The sequence below is a fragment of the Muntiacus reevesi genome, chromosome 13, assembly GCF_963930625.1.
Source record: "Muntiacus reevesi chromosome 13, mMunRee1.1, whole genome shotgun sequence".
NCBI lineage: Eukaryota > Metazoa > Chordata > Mammalia > Artiodactyla > Cervidae > Muntiacus > Muntiacus reevesi.
Genome location: NC_089261.1, coordinates 9292163 through 9305563, shown reverse-complemented (window position 1 = coordinate 9305563; position 13401 = coordinate 9292163). Strand labels below are relative to the sequence as shown.

The following is a 13401-nucleotide window of genomic DNA, read 5'->3' as shown; positions in this document are numbered from 1 at the left end:
TTCACTGAGGTGACTCACACCCTGATTTAGTGAAATCTTCATCTCTTGTCTTCAGGCTGCAGCTGTGGCCAATGTCCCCTGGGAGGCAACCAGGGAGCCTGTCCCCAGGATGGAACTGAGGGATGGTTTTCCTGCCCTGTGAGGGGACCTGCCAGGTTCCTAACTGGCTCGTGGACCCCGTGGATCTGAAACTAGGGAAGCAGAGATCCATAGCGGGTGTTAGGTTAGTTGGCTTAGGAAGCTCATCTGTGCTGTGCAACGTCTGCCTCTCTCTGCTACTCTGTGGAGTTTTTAAAAATGCATATTCCATGATGCTAGTGACTTTCCTAAGGGGCAGGCTCTTTTTCTCAGTACCAACCGACTGCTGGCCATTTTAAACAACAAAATAACTAGCACAACATTATCAAGCCCATGATCATATCACACATCTTTATAACACTGCTTACATGGACATTTTTCTAAGTGATCTAAGCTGGTCACACAGATAATTGACACATCTTTAAAAATAAAAGAAATTTTTATAAGCCCATTTTTATATAATCACTGCCGGTTTGTTTTTTTTTAAATACAACTCTATAGCTAGAATAATGAAAGGAAACTGTCACAAATACTTCTAAATTGTGATTTAAAGTAATCAAAATGTGGTTTAAGGACTTCCCCGCTGGGCCAGTGGTTAACACTCTTTGCTTCCACTGCAGGAACCATGAGTTCGATCCCTGGCTAGGGAAGTAAGCAGGCTGTACAGGGCAGCCAGAAGCAAAATGTGGTTCAAAATCTGAACTTTAAAATTACATTCAGGGTTTGGGAACAGGTTTACTCTACTATCATCTAAAAGTTTGAAGAGACCATAGTCAGCCCTTGGAACTTGCGAGTTTTGAATCTGTGGATTGAAAATACTGAGGGGGAAAAGTTCCACAGAGTTCCAGAAAGCAAAACTTGAATCTGTGGGACATGGGACACGGGACACAATTTATATAGCATTTACGCTGTGTTTACAACTGTTTACCTAACATTTACGTCATCCTAGGCGTCATAAGTCATCTAGAATGATTTAGACTGTAAAGCGCTGCACTGTTTTTTGTAAGGGACTTGAGAGCATCCTCAGATTTCTGTATTTTGGCGTGTCTTGGACCCATTCCCCGTGGATACTGAGGAGTGACCGTTTAAGCGGGTCAGTCAGGACGCCTCCTGTTGACTCAGTTTCTGGGTGTTGGTGACATGTGGGTATTAACCCACATTCTGGGTATTAACCACATGGCCCAGATCCCCTTTCCATGCGCGAGGTGGGTGCTAGCACACCCCCTTCATGAATGAGGAGCTCAAGGCCGGCGGAGGTGGACACAAGCCCTGGCGTGGGAGTGGAGCTGGCCATCCAGCTTAGACCCGTCTTCCCACCGCTGAGCGACTGCATAGGTTTGGGGCTTGCTGTTCCTACTCTTCTCACGCTCTGAATAATTCCAGAGTTTTCTTGAGCGTTAACCCCTGATGTGGTTTGCTCAGATGCCAACATTTAATTCCTAGGATTGTTCTCATTTCCTTTTTAAATACCCTGTTTATACTTAGGAATGTTCAACCACCTCATGTTGGCGGAGACCTGGCATCCAGGTCGTAGATACTCTCTGAGAGGTGGGTGTTCTTGCCTCCTGGCTGTCGATGTGGTAATTCTCTCACAGGCGGTTCCTATTGGTGATGTTAATCATCTCCCCACGGCTCATCGGCCCCCCGATAGTTGGAACTTGACTGTCACCATAATGCATAGGCCTCTGCTCCTGATTCACGTCCCTGTCCGCCGTTTCCCGGCATAGCTCCTCTCACTTCCTCTTCCTCCTCTGTGAATGGGAACGCTGGCTTCTCCCTGCTCCCCAGGATCTGTCAGATGAGGCGATGGGCAAACGCAGCATGTACAAGAATGCTTGCTAAGCCTGTTACTTGGCCTGTTTCACTTAATACAACTTTGCCTGTGTCTCCCCTTTGAAGATTCTTCAAGCTTCACGAGAGAAAGTGTGAACCTATCATCATGACTGTCCCCAGGAAGGTAAGCGCCCAGCTGTCTAGGCGACCTGTGTTTAACAAGGGTTTTAAGCATTCCACACCTTTCTTCCTCACCTGTGAGTTTCTCTTCTGTGTCCCATGTAGTCCGACCTTTTCCAAGATGACCTGTACCCCGACACAGCAGGGCCTGAGGCAGCCCTGGAGGCAGAAGAGTGGTTTGAGGGGAAGAATGCCGACCCACTCCTCATCTCGCTGAAGCACGGATACATCCCTGGCAAAAACAGGGACCTCAAGGTGGTCAAGAAAAACATTCTGGACAGCAAGCCCACGGCAAACAAGAAGTGTGACCTGATCAGCATCCCCAAGAAGACCGCAGATGCAGCCAGCGGGGTAAGGACCGCCGGGCCTAGGGGAGTGGGCTGGCCCGGCCTGCTCCTGCAGAGGCGCCTGCCAGCCCTGGGTGTCTGCAAGCACTGTCCCCACTGGCCAGGCGGGCTCCAGCCGTGATAACAGGCACTGTCTGTAGGAACTGCCTTGGCCACATGGCATTTATGGGTTTGATTCCTTTAGTTTTGTTTTTTATGATGACTGGGATAGAAGTCAGCCTGTTACTGATGCTGGGGAGAGGAGGTCCTGGAAGGAAAGAGTGGTGAGAGAGTGTAGAAGTTGCCGGGTGTTCGAGTGATGGAAGGATCTGGAGTGAGTGGGACTCAGAGGCTGAGATGACCCTGGGTGTCTTAACGAGAGTCATGTCAGGAGCGGAGGCTGGCAGTGAAGACCCATGTGGCCCCGGGGAGGGCAGGGGCCAGCCAGGGAGGGGAGAGGGCGGAGCGCCGGCAGTCTGCGGAAGGGAGTTCTGGGGGCCAGGAGGGCCGAGCGTTGTCAATGACGAGACGAGCGGCAAGCAGAGGACAGGTGCCCTCAGGCTGTGGCCAGGGAGGCTCCTTGAGTCCCCATGACTTTGGAGACAGCAGGGTTTCCTCCCGAAGAATCAGCTCCACGAGGGAGAAGCTCAGGCTCTAAGAGGAGCCACAGGGCAGGGGGTGTAGTTCCCAGGAAGGACCTTCTCCAGGAGTTGATGAGTGCTCGGCAGCCTCTAGAAGATCACCCTCACCCTGGCCACATAGAGGGTGTTCCTGCTTGAGGAGGGTGACGGGGGTGTTTGGAATGTGGGGCAGCCTTGCAGGGTTCAGTCTCCTCCTACAGCTTAACTGTATCCCAAGAGTCCATCCAGGTAGGTGCGCAGGCGAGGGCCAGGAGCCGTGATGCACAGTTGCTTTGTGGGGTCAGGGGAACTGGCCAGTGCTCGTTGCGTTCCGACGAGGCCCCGCCTGCGACCTGCTACTTCCAAGTAGAACAGCCCGTTTATGCCCCGTATGTGCTACCTGTGCTGACCTTCGCTGCCTTTAGTCACCCTCTTCCCTCCCCCCTTTTTTGTTTCCTTAGCAAAATGAAGCCAAGTTGGATGAGATTTTAAAAGAGATCAAATCCATAAAAGACACAATCTGCAATCAAGATGAACGTATTTCCAAGTTAGAACAGCAGATGGCGAAGATAGCGGCTTGAAGGTCCACCCCACCCCAAGATGGGAGCAGGAAGGCGTGGTCCCGGGGAGGGCGAAGGGAGGCACTGCCTTTGGAGACATTCCATTTCAGATCTGTGGACCAGCGATAGGCCACATTCCAGTAAGAACTCAATTCGTCTCCCAAATTTGCAGAAACTAAATGTGATTTAAAAGCTGAGCTTTTTACCAGAAAACTTTTTTTGATGTTCTAAGTGTTATGTGTCTTGTGAACTTCTAAAAGACAAAAGTGCTACTTTGAAAATCCCAGATATTCTGAATTTTAGAAACCCAACCAATTCTGATTCAGTGTCCTGCCCAAGTACCTTTTTTTTCCCTTTCTATTTTTTTCTTTTTTTTTTTTTTACAAACAGGGACCAATGCCACATTGCTTTTTGTATTTCTTTTTTCTTTTAATGTTGCCAAAACCAAAAGTAGCTTTTTTTTTTCTTTGTATTTTGCTACTTTGCAGTATTTGTGTGTGGGTTTTTTTTTTCCTTTAATTTGAAAGGGACAGCACTGTGTATGTTTATAAACTAAATGAAGATAAGATATTATTTTGTATAAACATTCATCTGAGAACAATCAGAGCCGTAGCCACACGGTGCTGACTTCTCTGCAGCACAAACCTGGTCATCTTAATGACTGTATAAAAGGAAGACTTGAAAAATCACGTGGATTCGTATTCCCACCCTTCCCCTCCCATTGAGTCTTCTGATCAAAAAAAAAAAAAAGGCTCATATTGAATCATTTTCTTTCTCTTTTCTAGAAATTGGGTGGTTGTACCAGAATGGAATTTTGCTTCTTGGTTATCCTGTGCTTCAGATGATTATAATCTAACCTAAACTCGCATGTGTTTCTGCGGTTTTGTTACACACATGGAGTCTATTGCCTTCATCCCTTCTGATGTCATATTTCAGGTTTTGGTCAATACTTGACAAGGGTGTCCAGGACGAGGAGCCACACACACTGTGGAGTGTTCCTTCTTGTCAGCTTCAGCAGCTGACCCGAGGTCAGGCGGGACACAGACGAGGGAACCCGGAGGGGAGCGTTTGCCCCGCACGTCGCCCTCCCTGATTCTCTGCTTTCCCGCTTGTCCTGGGCGGGACAGCTTACCCCCGCCCCCCCGCCCCAGCCCACATCACTGGAGATCCTGCCCTTCCTTTGTCCCTCTCAGGGCTTCCCTCTTGCGTTTCGGTCCTAACTGCATTCTGCTAAGCGGAGGCCAGAGGGTGCTGTTGAACACCAAGACTGAAAAGGGCCAAGAAGGAAGCAGACATCTGCTGTAGCTTTGGTGGTGTCCCTTTCCCTCTGCACCCTCTACACAGACTCACCCGCGCCCCCTGCAGCAGCTCCGAGGCTGGGTCCAAACCCAGAGGCTGCCTAGTCCCAGGCCAGACATTGAGCTCCCAGGCCTGCCCAGCTCCTGGGTTAGCAGGAACCCCTCTCCATTTCTATTTTCTCAGAGCACATGCCTGAGGGAAAAAAGGTGTAAGGAGCCCTTTTGGAAGAGCTGAGTGATGGAATAGGAATTGTGTCATGCCTTTGGGGCCACGGTGGGGACACTTGCATGTACGCCTGCAGGTGTGGGGCTGGGACGGGACTGGCTGGAATTGTCTGTGAGCAGGGGGCCAGGCTGAGGCAGAGTGTGGCGTTGGTGGGTTGGGACACATGTCCAAGCTGTCCATGTGTCCATGTAGAAAAGGTACCATGTTCTTAGCCAACCCTGGGATTGCTGTCTCCACAGTTTCAGGGTATTTGAATGTTTGGTGTGGTTTTGTGTGTACATGTGTGTACGTGTGTGCTTTAAATATTCAAGTGGATAATGAGATATAAAGAAAACAATAATTACAGTGGTTTATATTCAAGCCTGTATGTGTTTCTTTATCAACACAATCTGCTGAAGACCTTCATTATTAAGATTCAGAAATGTTCTAAGGTTCTGATACCCAGTTAATTAAGTGAGCAAAATTGGTGGTGGTGGTGAAACACCTTAGGGAACATGGTTTGGAGAGACGAGGAGGCAGGGGCCGGTTATTCTGACCTGAGTGTGTAGCTTATGGCTTATTTAATGAACGGATTCCCCACCAGGCTCAGAGTTTGTGTCTGACACTCTGTGGGCTATTTTTCTTGTTTTGTCTTTTTTCTTTTTTTTAAATCCGAGCTATCTGAGAGAAGACCCAGTGAATTACTCCTAGATCGGCTCTTATAGAGCAGCCATCGTATTCTGTCGAAACACTTGCTTCCATTTTAAAAGATAAAAGAAAAAAAATTGATTACAAAACGGTGTCCGTGTTTATTTCACATGTCCGCTGTCTTTGAGGCGGTGAGTGCCCTGCTGCCTGACACAGTGTCTCTGACTCAGTGGAACCCCCCCACCTGTCTCGGAGGGTAAGTACGGGGCATGTATGGGTGGGCCCCCTGGCTCTGGACATGGAGTGGGGCTCAGAATCCGCCTCCAGCCTTCCCCAGGGGTGGATCTGGGGCAGACTGCCTCGTCTTGCTGAGCCCCTTATTGTGAAGGAGGGACGAGACTTCGGGTGAGAGAAATAGCTGTGTCTGGTCACCCAAGGAGCCCCTGCACAGCCACCAATTTCTGTGATGAGCTGATTCCCTGGGAATCAGGGCTTAGGAAAGCATCTCTTTCTTCAGTAGAAGCACAATACCCTTGATTTAACTGTGAGTTTTATTCCAACAAGAGGTTTTCAAGGTCATTTGAATTTTGTGGCCCTCTCTCAGCTCCCCTTTGTGCCCTGAAAGCACTATCCTGTGACATTTCAGTGATCAGAGCAAAGAATTTCCCCCTGTTTGGTTTCTCTAAATGTCTGTGACTGTGATGACTCATTGGCGCGAAGCCTCTCCTCCTCAGATTCCCTCTCCCAAAATTGCTGTAGTCTGTGGGGAGAACAGAGGCCAGGGCCGTGGTCTCCCCATCCGTCCGTGTCTGCACGGACGGAAATGGAAGTCGGCCGTGTCCGTCTGCAGACCCTCCGCGCCCCCGGTCAGGGTGCAGACTCGTGTGCAGGGTGTTTACGACTGACTGGTTTTCTCCCCTCGGCCGCCTTGCTTCGCTGCCAGAAGACCCAGGGTGTTAGCCCCAGACAGTCAGCCAGGCCCCGTCGAGGGAGAACTTCTGTTTTTTGAAAGGCTACTTCCCTTGCCACCGTTCTCGGTGTTCTGTGTCCAGAGGAACTTCTGTTGGCGCTTCAGAATCTTAACCCTAAGTGGCCCTTCTCTTTCCGCCAGCACATCTCCAGGTCCTAAAGCCACCATGGGGTCACAGACATGAGTCATGGTCAAGGATATCCACCTTTCCTTCTGTGGGAGCTGAAAAGTTTTTCCTCCACTCCTGGAGAGAGTGTATATAAACTGGTACTATTGCCAAGGGTAGGTTGATAGGGTATATAAGAAGCTTTAGTTATTTTCACCTCTGGAAATTCTATCCCAAGGATGCTAGCGGGAGGCATGTTTGGGAATTAGAGGAGTAGGAATTACTTGAGCAGGGTAGGTTCATTATTAACCACCCCAGAATAGGTTGTTTTTGACAAACCCTCTTAAGAATATGGTGGCTTCCCTGGTAGCTGGTAGAGAATCTGCCTGCAATGTAGGAGATCCCAGTTTGATTCCTGGAACAGAAGGTCCCTGGAGAAGGGAATGGCTACCCATTCCAATATTCTTGCCTAGAGAATCCAGTGGACAGAGGAGCCTGGTGGGCTACAGTTCATGGGGTCACAAAGAGTTGGACATGACTGAGTGACTACGTACACAGCTTCGGGATACATGTATATGTAACGAATATTTATATGTAGGATAAAGACCACGAATGTTGCTATGTAGGGTAGCAGTTGTGGGTAATTTTTCATTAACTGGATATTTTTTTCTGAATTTCTCAATTTACTAAAAGTGTCTTATTTCCCAGAAAGAAGTTAATAATATACAAGTGATAAATCAATACTTGGTTGAAGCAGGAGGCGTTGTCACTCAGTGGTGGGACATTCAAGTCACAGTGGGGGCAGGGACCCTTAAGGCCTCCCAGCAACACCAGTGTCCATGTGTCACGAGGTCAGTAGTTAAACAAAAGGAAACTTTTTTGAAAATGGGATAATTGCTTTACAATGTTATGTTGGTTTCTGCTGTTTAACAACGCAAACCAGTCAGAACCATAGATATAGATATACTGGAGTGGGTAGCCGTTTCCTTCTCCAGGGGGTGTTCCCGACCCAGGGATCGAACCCAAGTCTCCTGCATTGAGAAAGCAAGCAGATTCTTTTCTGTCTGAGTCAACAGGGAAGCCCAGATAGAGGTCTATATATATTCCCTCCCTCTTGAGCCTCCCTCCCCCACATTCCACCCCTCTAGGTCATCACAGAGCACCCGGCTGCTCTCCCAGGGCAGTACAGCAATTTCCCACCAGCTCTCTGTTTTACACATGGTAAGTATGTATACTTCAGTGCTACTCTCAATTCGTCCCACCCTCTCCTTCCCCCCACTATGTCCGTGAGATCTTTCTCTATGTCTGGGTCTCAGGAAACTTCTCTTTTCAAATTTAGAAGGAAAAAATAAATCCCTTCTTATCTAGACTTGAGAGTGGGTAAAAGATTTTAAATCCTAAAGCAATAGAATGAATCCCAGAGGAAAAGATAGATTGGCTGCATAAAAAGCAAATTATATATTCAATACTTAGCATAAAAAATGAAGGCCACAGAAAGTGGGAAATATGTTTTCAACCAGCATGATATGGGGTAACATATTTTAATGTGCTTAATCTCAGTCCCAGCTGCCACCTCTGTTTGAACAGGGATGGTTCCACCTCCCTGGTGGGACATGTCCCATTTTATTAATAAGTCCAAGAGGGTTTTGATGTGCAGGTAGCAATAGCCTTCGTCCCATCCCCTGGAATTTAGTCCACCACCTACTGGTTTAACACAGACCTAGAAGTGGAAGGGGTTTGTTAGGAGACGCTAGTCATAGAACACTTGTTTGAAGTCTCCGAAAGAGAAAAATGGAAAGAGAGAAATTTCTCTGGATGTAAAGATCTTTGGGGGGTCAGGTGGCTGCCGGGTTTGGTATTTGTGTTACAACGTTGAGGAAGGTGAGTTGAGAGAAGCTGGTGGGCTCTGTGAGATTCAGTGTAGTTTCACGTTACTGCGTGGAAATGAAAATGAGAAAGCTGGTTTTCAGAGCCTGAGTTCATGAATGGAGGGTGGCGAGTGCTGGGGGTAGGAACCCAGTTCTCCTAGGCAGAGAGCAGTGCCTGGAGCTGGGGCCAGACCAGATGTTAATCCACTGAAGCAATCAACTCAGAAGATTGAAAAGCAAGTGGACAGATTGTTACCAAAACCACTAGGTGCTGAGGGATGGTTTTTTTTTTAAATGGAGGCTTCCTCATGGTGATCTGAAAGACTCAGTATTTTTGGAAAATATGACATGGTGGGTTTGGAGCAGCACTGGGGAGAAATGATTCAGACAAAGGCCTGCAGACAGTTTCGGGTATAGGAAAAGCTTTGGGTCGAAAGAGGCGAGGGGGGTCATCATTGTCTGAAAGGGGAAGAGCAAGTAACTGGTCTGGTGTCGGGTGCTGTGCGCGAGGCCTTTAAACACCAAGTACCATCCCACCTTCACAGCTGGCTATTCCGGGGGGGTATGGACAGATCACAGTGTGAAGGAGTCACAGAGTCCTGGGGGCAGGGGGAGCCTGAGGTGCTGCAGCAGCTGGAGAGCGGGGGAGCAGGGCAGCCTTCACCTTCTTTACAGCCCTGCTGTCTTCTCGTTACTCATTTCTAAACCACCCCTCCCCACCATGGTTCCATTCATCTTGGCATTCACTGAGGAAATACTTATTTTTATAGTGAGATTTTTTTAAAGGCCTGTAGAAAAATTGGAGTAGAGCCAATGACCCAAGCGACCCAGCCAGGAAAGATTGTTTGAACCAAAGCTCAGTGCCCCGCGGGTCAAGAAGTCAATCTTCAGGGTTTCAGCAACAAAATCCCAGCTCTGGGGCTCTAGTGATGAGACCAGAGAGCTGGGAAGTTGCCCCATAGATAACAGGAAGTTGCTGCAGATTCATTTCTGTGCCAAGATGCTATTTGGATTGTAAAAGGTAAGACAAAGCAGTTCCTGGTCAACACATTGCCATCCTCAACTGCAGTTTCCCAAAGTGACGAGCCAGTTCTTACAGCCTGGCCAGCTTCTACCAGGGCAGTGGATTAAAATGTCCCCAAAGACTGCAAGGTAGAGATCCATCCCCGTGTGGGCCCTGAGCACCTGTTGGAAATCTCATGCCTCTTACAGAGTGACCAGCCATTTGAACAGCCTTGTAACTGGTTCCTCTACCCCTACTCCTACCCGCCTCTTCCCTTTTTTTGTTTCCAGAGTGACATTTCCGAGAATAGAGTCTGTCAAGGTCTCTGGGGGAGACACAAATGGTTCCCTTCTTGTCTCCAGCTCTTCGGCCCCCCTGTATGAGAGCCCCCTTGACTCACCCCTGCCTCCCACCCACCCCACCTGGTTCCTGTCCCCTCTCTCACAACCCATGAATCGCTCATGTCAGCTCCAGCTGGAAAATAATGTCCGTATTCCAGCTACTTCTCACACCACAACTGTGAGCCTTGTAGTTGGTGCCCCCTTCCTCTCTCAAACGAATTGACCTGTATTGTGTTTTCCCAAGAAACAGAACTAATGAGATGTGTTCATATATGTATATAGTGAGAGATTAATCAACAATGGGCTCACATGATTACAGAGGCCAAATCCCCATATCTCCAGTCAGCTGGCTGGACACCCAGTGTTTCAGTTTTGAGTCCAAAGGCAGCAAAACAGTGCTCAAAGTCAGGCAAGGAGTTCGGTCTTACTCAGCCTTTTCTATTCTAGTCTAATCGTCAACTGATTGGATAAGGCCCACCCACGCTGGGGAGGGCAATCTGCTTTCCTCAGTCCACCGATTGAAATGTGCCTCTCACCCGGAAACACCTGCATAGACACACCCAGGATAACACCTGACCAAATATCTAGGTACTCTGTGACCCAGTTAAGCTGACGTATAATAGTTAACCATCACGTCTTCCTCACCAAGCTTCCTGTTATCCCCCACTTTAGTGGGGGTCAGCAGTCAGAGTAACCTTTTAAGGTATTTAGGCACGGTTGGGTAAACAAAAGCCCACAGGCCAAATCCTGCCTGTTGGAAGGTTCTATATAGCCCGCAAGCTAAGAAGTGTTTTTGTTTTTTTGTTTTTTTTTCATTTTTAAATGGCTGTAAGGAAACAGCAAACACACACACACACACAAACAGTGACAAGTAAAAATATCAAATTCAAATTTTAGTGTCCCTAAATTTTACTGGAACACAACCACACCCATTTGAGCAGCATCTGTGATTGCTTTCACTCTACATCCTCAGAGTTGAGTAGGTACTAGGAGACCCAGTGGCCACAAAGCCTGAAATTTGCATTCCGGCCCTTTTAGAAAAAGTAGACTGACTCCTGTTTGTAGGCTCCAAACCTTCCATGGCTTTTCATCCCACTCAGAATAAAAAGCTGGAAGAGCCTCGAGACTGGCCTTTGGCTTCCTGACCTCTCCTAATGTTCTGTCTGTCAGAGGCCTCCTACCTCAGAGTTTACACCTGTGCTATTCTCTCAGGACCACCCGTCCTTCCCCCACCCCCAGTATCTGCAGAGCTCCTAACACCTGTGACCACCAGCTCTATCAACTCTCTAAGTTTCTCTCTCTCCCAAATGGAATGAGGACGGGACCAATACTTGATGCTGGTATCTCGAATCTGGCATATGCTGTTAATAAACATTTGTTGAATGAGTGAATTGAAAATACAGACATTATCAGAGATGAAGGTGCCTAGTGGAATATCTGACAACAGTACTTTGCTTCCAGAATATGACCTTCCTCTGACCACTGTCCACCCCAGGCTGGACCAATGAACCCACCACCTTCAGTGGCAGCAAGTCCTTTATGAAGGAGTTGGATTTGGGGTGCGGGGAGCAAGCAGGCAGGGCAGGTGTGCAGTGATGGAGAAAGCATCCTGATTCCCTTCTGCTCCCTGAGTCCATGCCTGAGATCCAGCTTTCCGAAACACCCTAGGAATCCTACTGCTGCCTAAGCCAGTTTGAGTTGAGTTAGTCTGCAACCAAGACTGCTTCCTCATACAGCTATGTCTCCCCTATGAGGCCCCTGAGTTCCGAGGTCCAGAGTTCTTCATCTCCATACCTTTAGGGTCAAGGAAGGCCCAGGGCTTGGGGTAGCTTGTTGGAGGCATTGATTTCTTCAACTGCTGTGCCCCTTGGAAAAATCACTGAGTCTGGAGCACCTTTTTAAGATTTGATTGCCGCCTGGCCTGGTCTGGGACCAGCTCCTGTGCACCCTAAGCTGATCCAGTGAGCCCTAGAGAGTCCCTCTTCACTCTGAAGGACTGGCTTACTCTGTAGGCTTCCATTGAAAGCAGCCAGCTCCTGGGGTTGCTCAGAGATGGAGCCAGAATCGGGCTGAAGGTCAACTCCCCAAAGTTCTGTTCTCCCTGAGAAGGGGAATTGTTGCAGGAAGAGACCCCTTCCAGGGCCTAAGGGTCAGCTCTTGTCTAGCACTGAGTAGTGGATTGTCCTAGGAGACACAGGTGCTGATGAAGCAAGAAACTTTATTGGGAAGGGGTTCCAGTTCCCTAGGTGGGGGACCCAGGAGAACTCTGCTAGGTAGCTGGCAGTCTCAGGTTTTATGGTGATGGGGTTAGTTTCTGGGTTGTCTCTGGTCAATCATTCTGACTCAGGGTCCTTCTTGGTGGCAGAAGGACCACCGAGATGTGGTCCTCCTTGGTGTGGACCAAGAGGCCAAGATGGATTCCAGCAAGGATGCTGGGAGGTTCATAGGAAATACGGACTGGTGTCTCCTCTCTCCTCTTCACCTTTCCCGAATTCTCACTGGTGGTGGCTTGGTAGTTCTGAGTTCATTACCAGAACCTCCTGTTGTAAGATAACTCATGCAAGTGGTTACTATCGGGCCTGGCCAGGGTGGGCAGTTTCAGTGTTTCCCCTAACAGAATGACGTCCTGGCTCTAGTGGGCCTTAAGGTGGCCATTTCCCCCTTCAGCCATTCAAATCAGCAAATGGCATTCTGTGAACCCTCCCTTGTGTCCATGAGGGTGTTGGGGGAAGGGGAAGGGAAGGGCAAGCATTTGGGTGTAGTCCCTTCTGCCTCTCCAGGGCAGGACCTTTTATTACAATATCTCTGCTCTCTATTTTAGGAGACCTTTGTTTTCACTTGAACCAAGGGTCCCATGGCAGGTAAATTTGAAAACTGCTGCATCTCCAGCTGTGCCATGCTCACTCACTCAGCCGTGTCTGACTCTCTGCAACCCTGTGGACTGTAGCCCGCCAGGCCCCTCCGCCCATGGGCTTCTCCAGGCACGAATACTGGAGTGGGTTGCCATTTCCTATTCCAGGGAATCTTCCCGACCCAGGGATTGAACCTGCATCTCTTAATGTCCCCTGCATTGGCAGGCAGGTTCTTTACCACTAGCCACCTGGGAAGTCAGATTCCTCTTTGTCTGAGAGGAAGCCAGAGAGGCTTTGCTATCTGGTCTACCTGGGCTCCAATCCCCTGGGCCCTTGCCTGATCCCCAGATTCCTCAGTGGCGCAGTGGCCACTTAGGCAGGCAGGCATGACTCTATGAGACACCACCCCCATTTTCCTGCAGTTTCCTCCATTTTTAGGGAAATGGACATCTTGTGGGGGAGGGGCCCCAGCGAGTCCCCAGCAAATTGCAAAGATGATCAGATCTCAGCTACTCCTGGCCTTTCAGATACAGTCCCTGCTTCTCCACATATTTCCAGAATTCCACAGGTTTT

General features: G+C 48.8%; 1 protein-coding gene across 2 annotated transcripts in view; it reads left to right on the top strand.

Moving 5' to 3' along the window:
* CORO1C (coronin 1C) overlaps positions 1-5421 on the top strand; it is a 75563-nt gene extending 70142 nt beyond the window's left edge. For both annotated transcript variants that reach the window (XM_065904100.1, XM_065904101.1), the window contains exons 9-11: positions 1978-2035; positions 2137-2382; positions 3439-5421. In XM_065904100.1, the coding sequence (XP_065760172.1) occupies positions 1978-2035; positions 2137-2382; positions 3439-3558 (424 nt within the window). In that variant the 3' untranslated portion in view covers positions 3559-5421. The remainder of the gene's footprint in view (positions 1-1977; positions 2036-2136; positions 2383-3438) is intronic.
* Positions 5422-13401: the final 7980 nt, after the last annotated feature.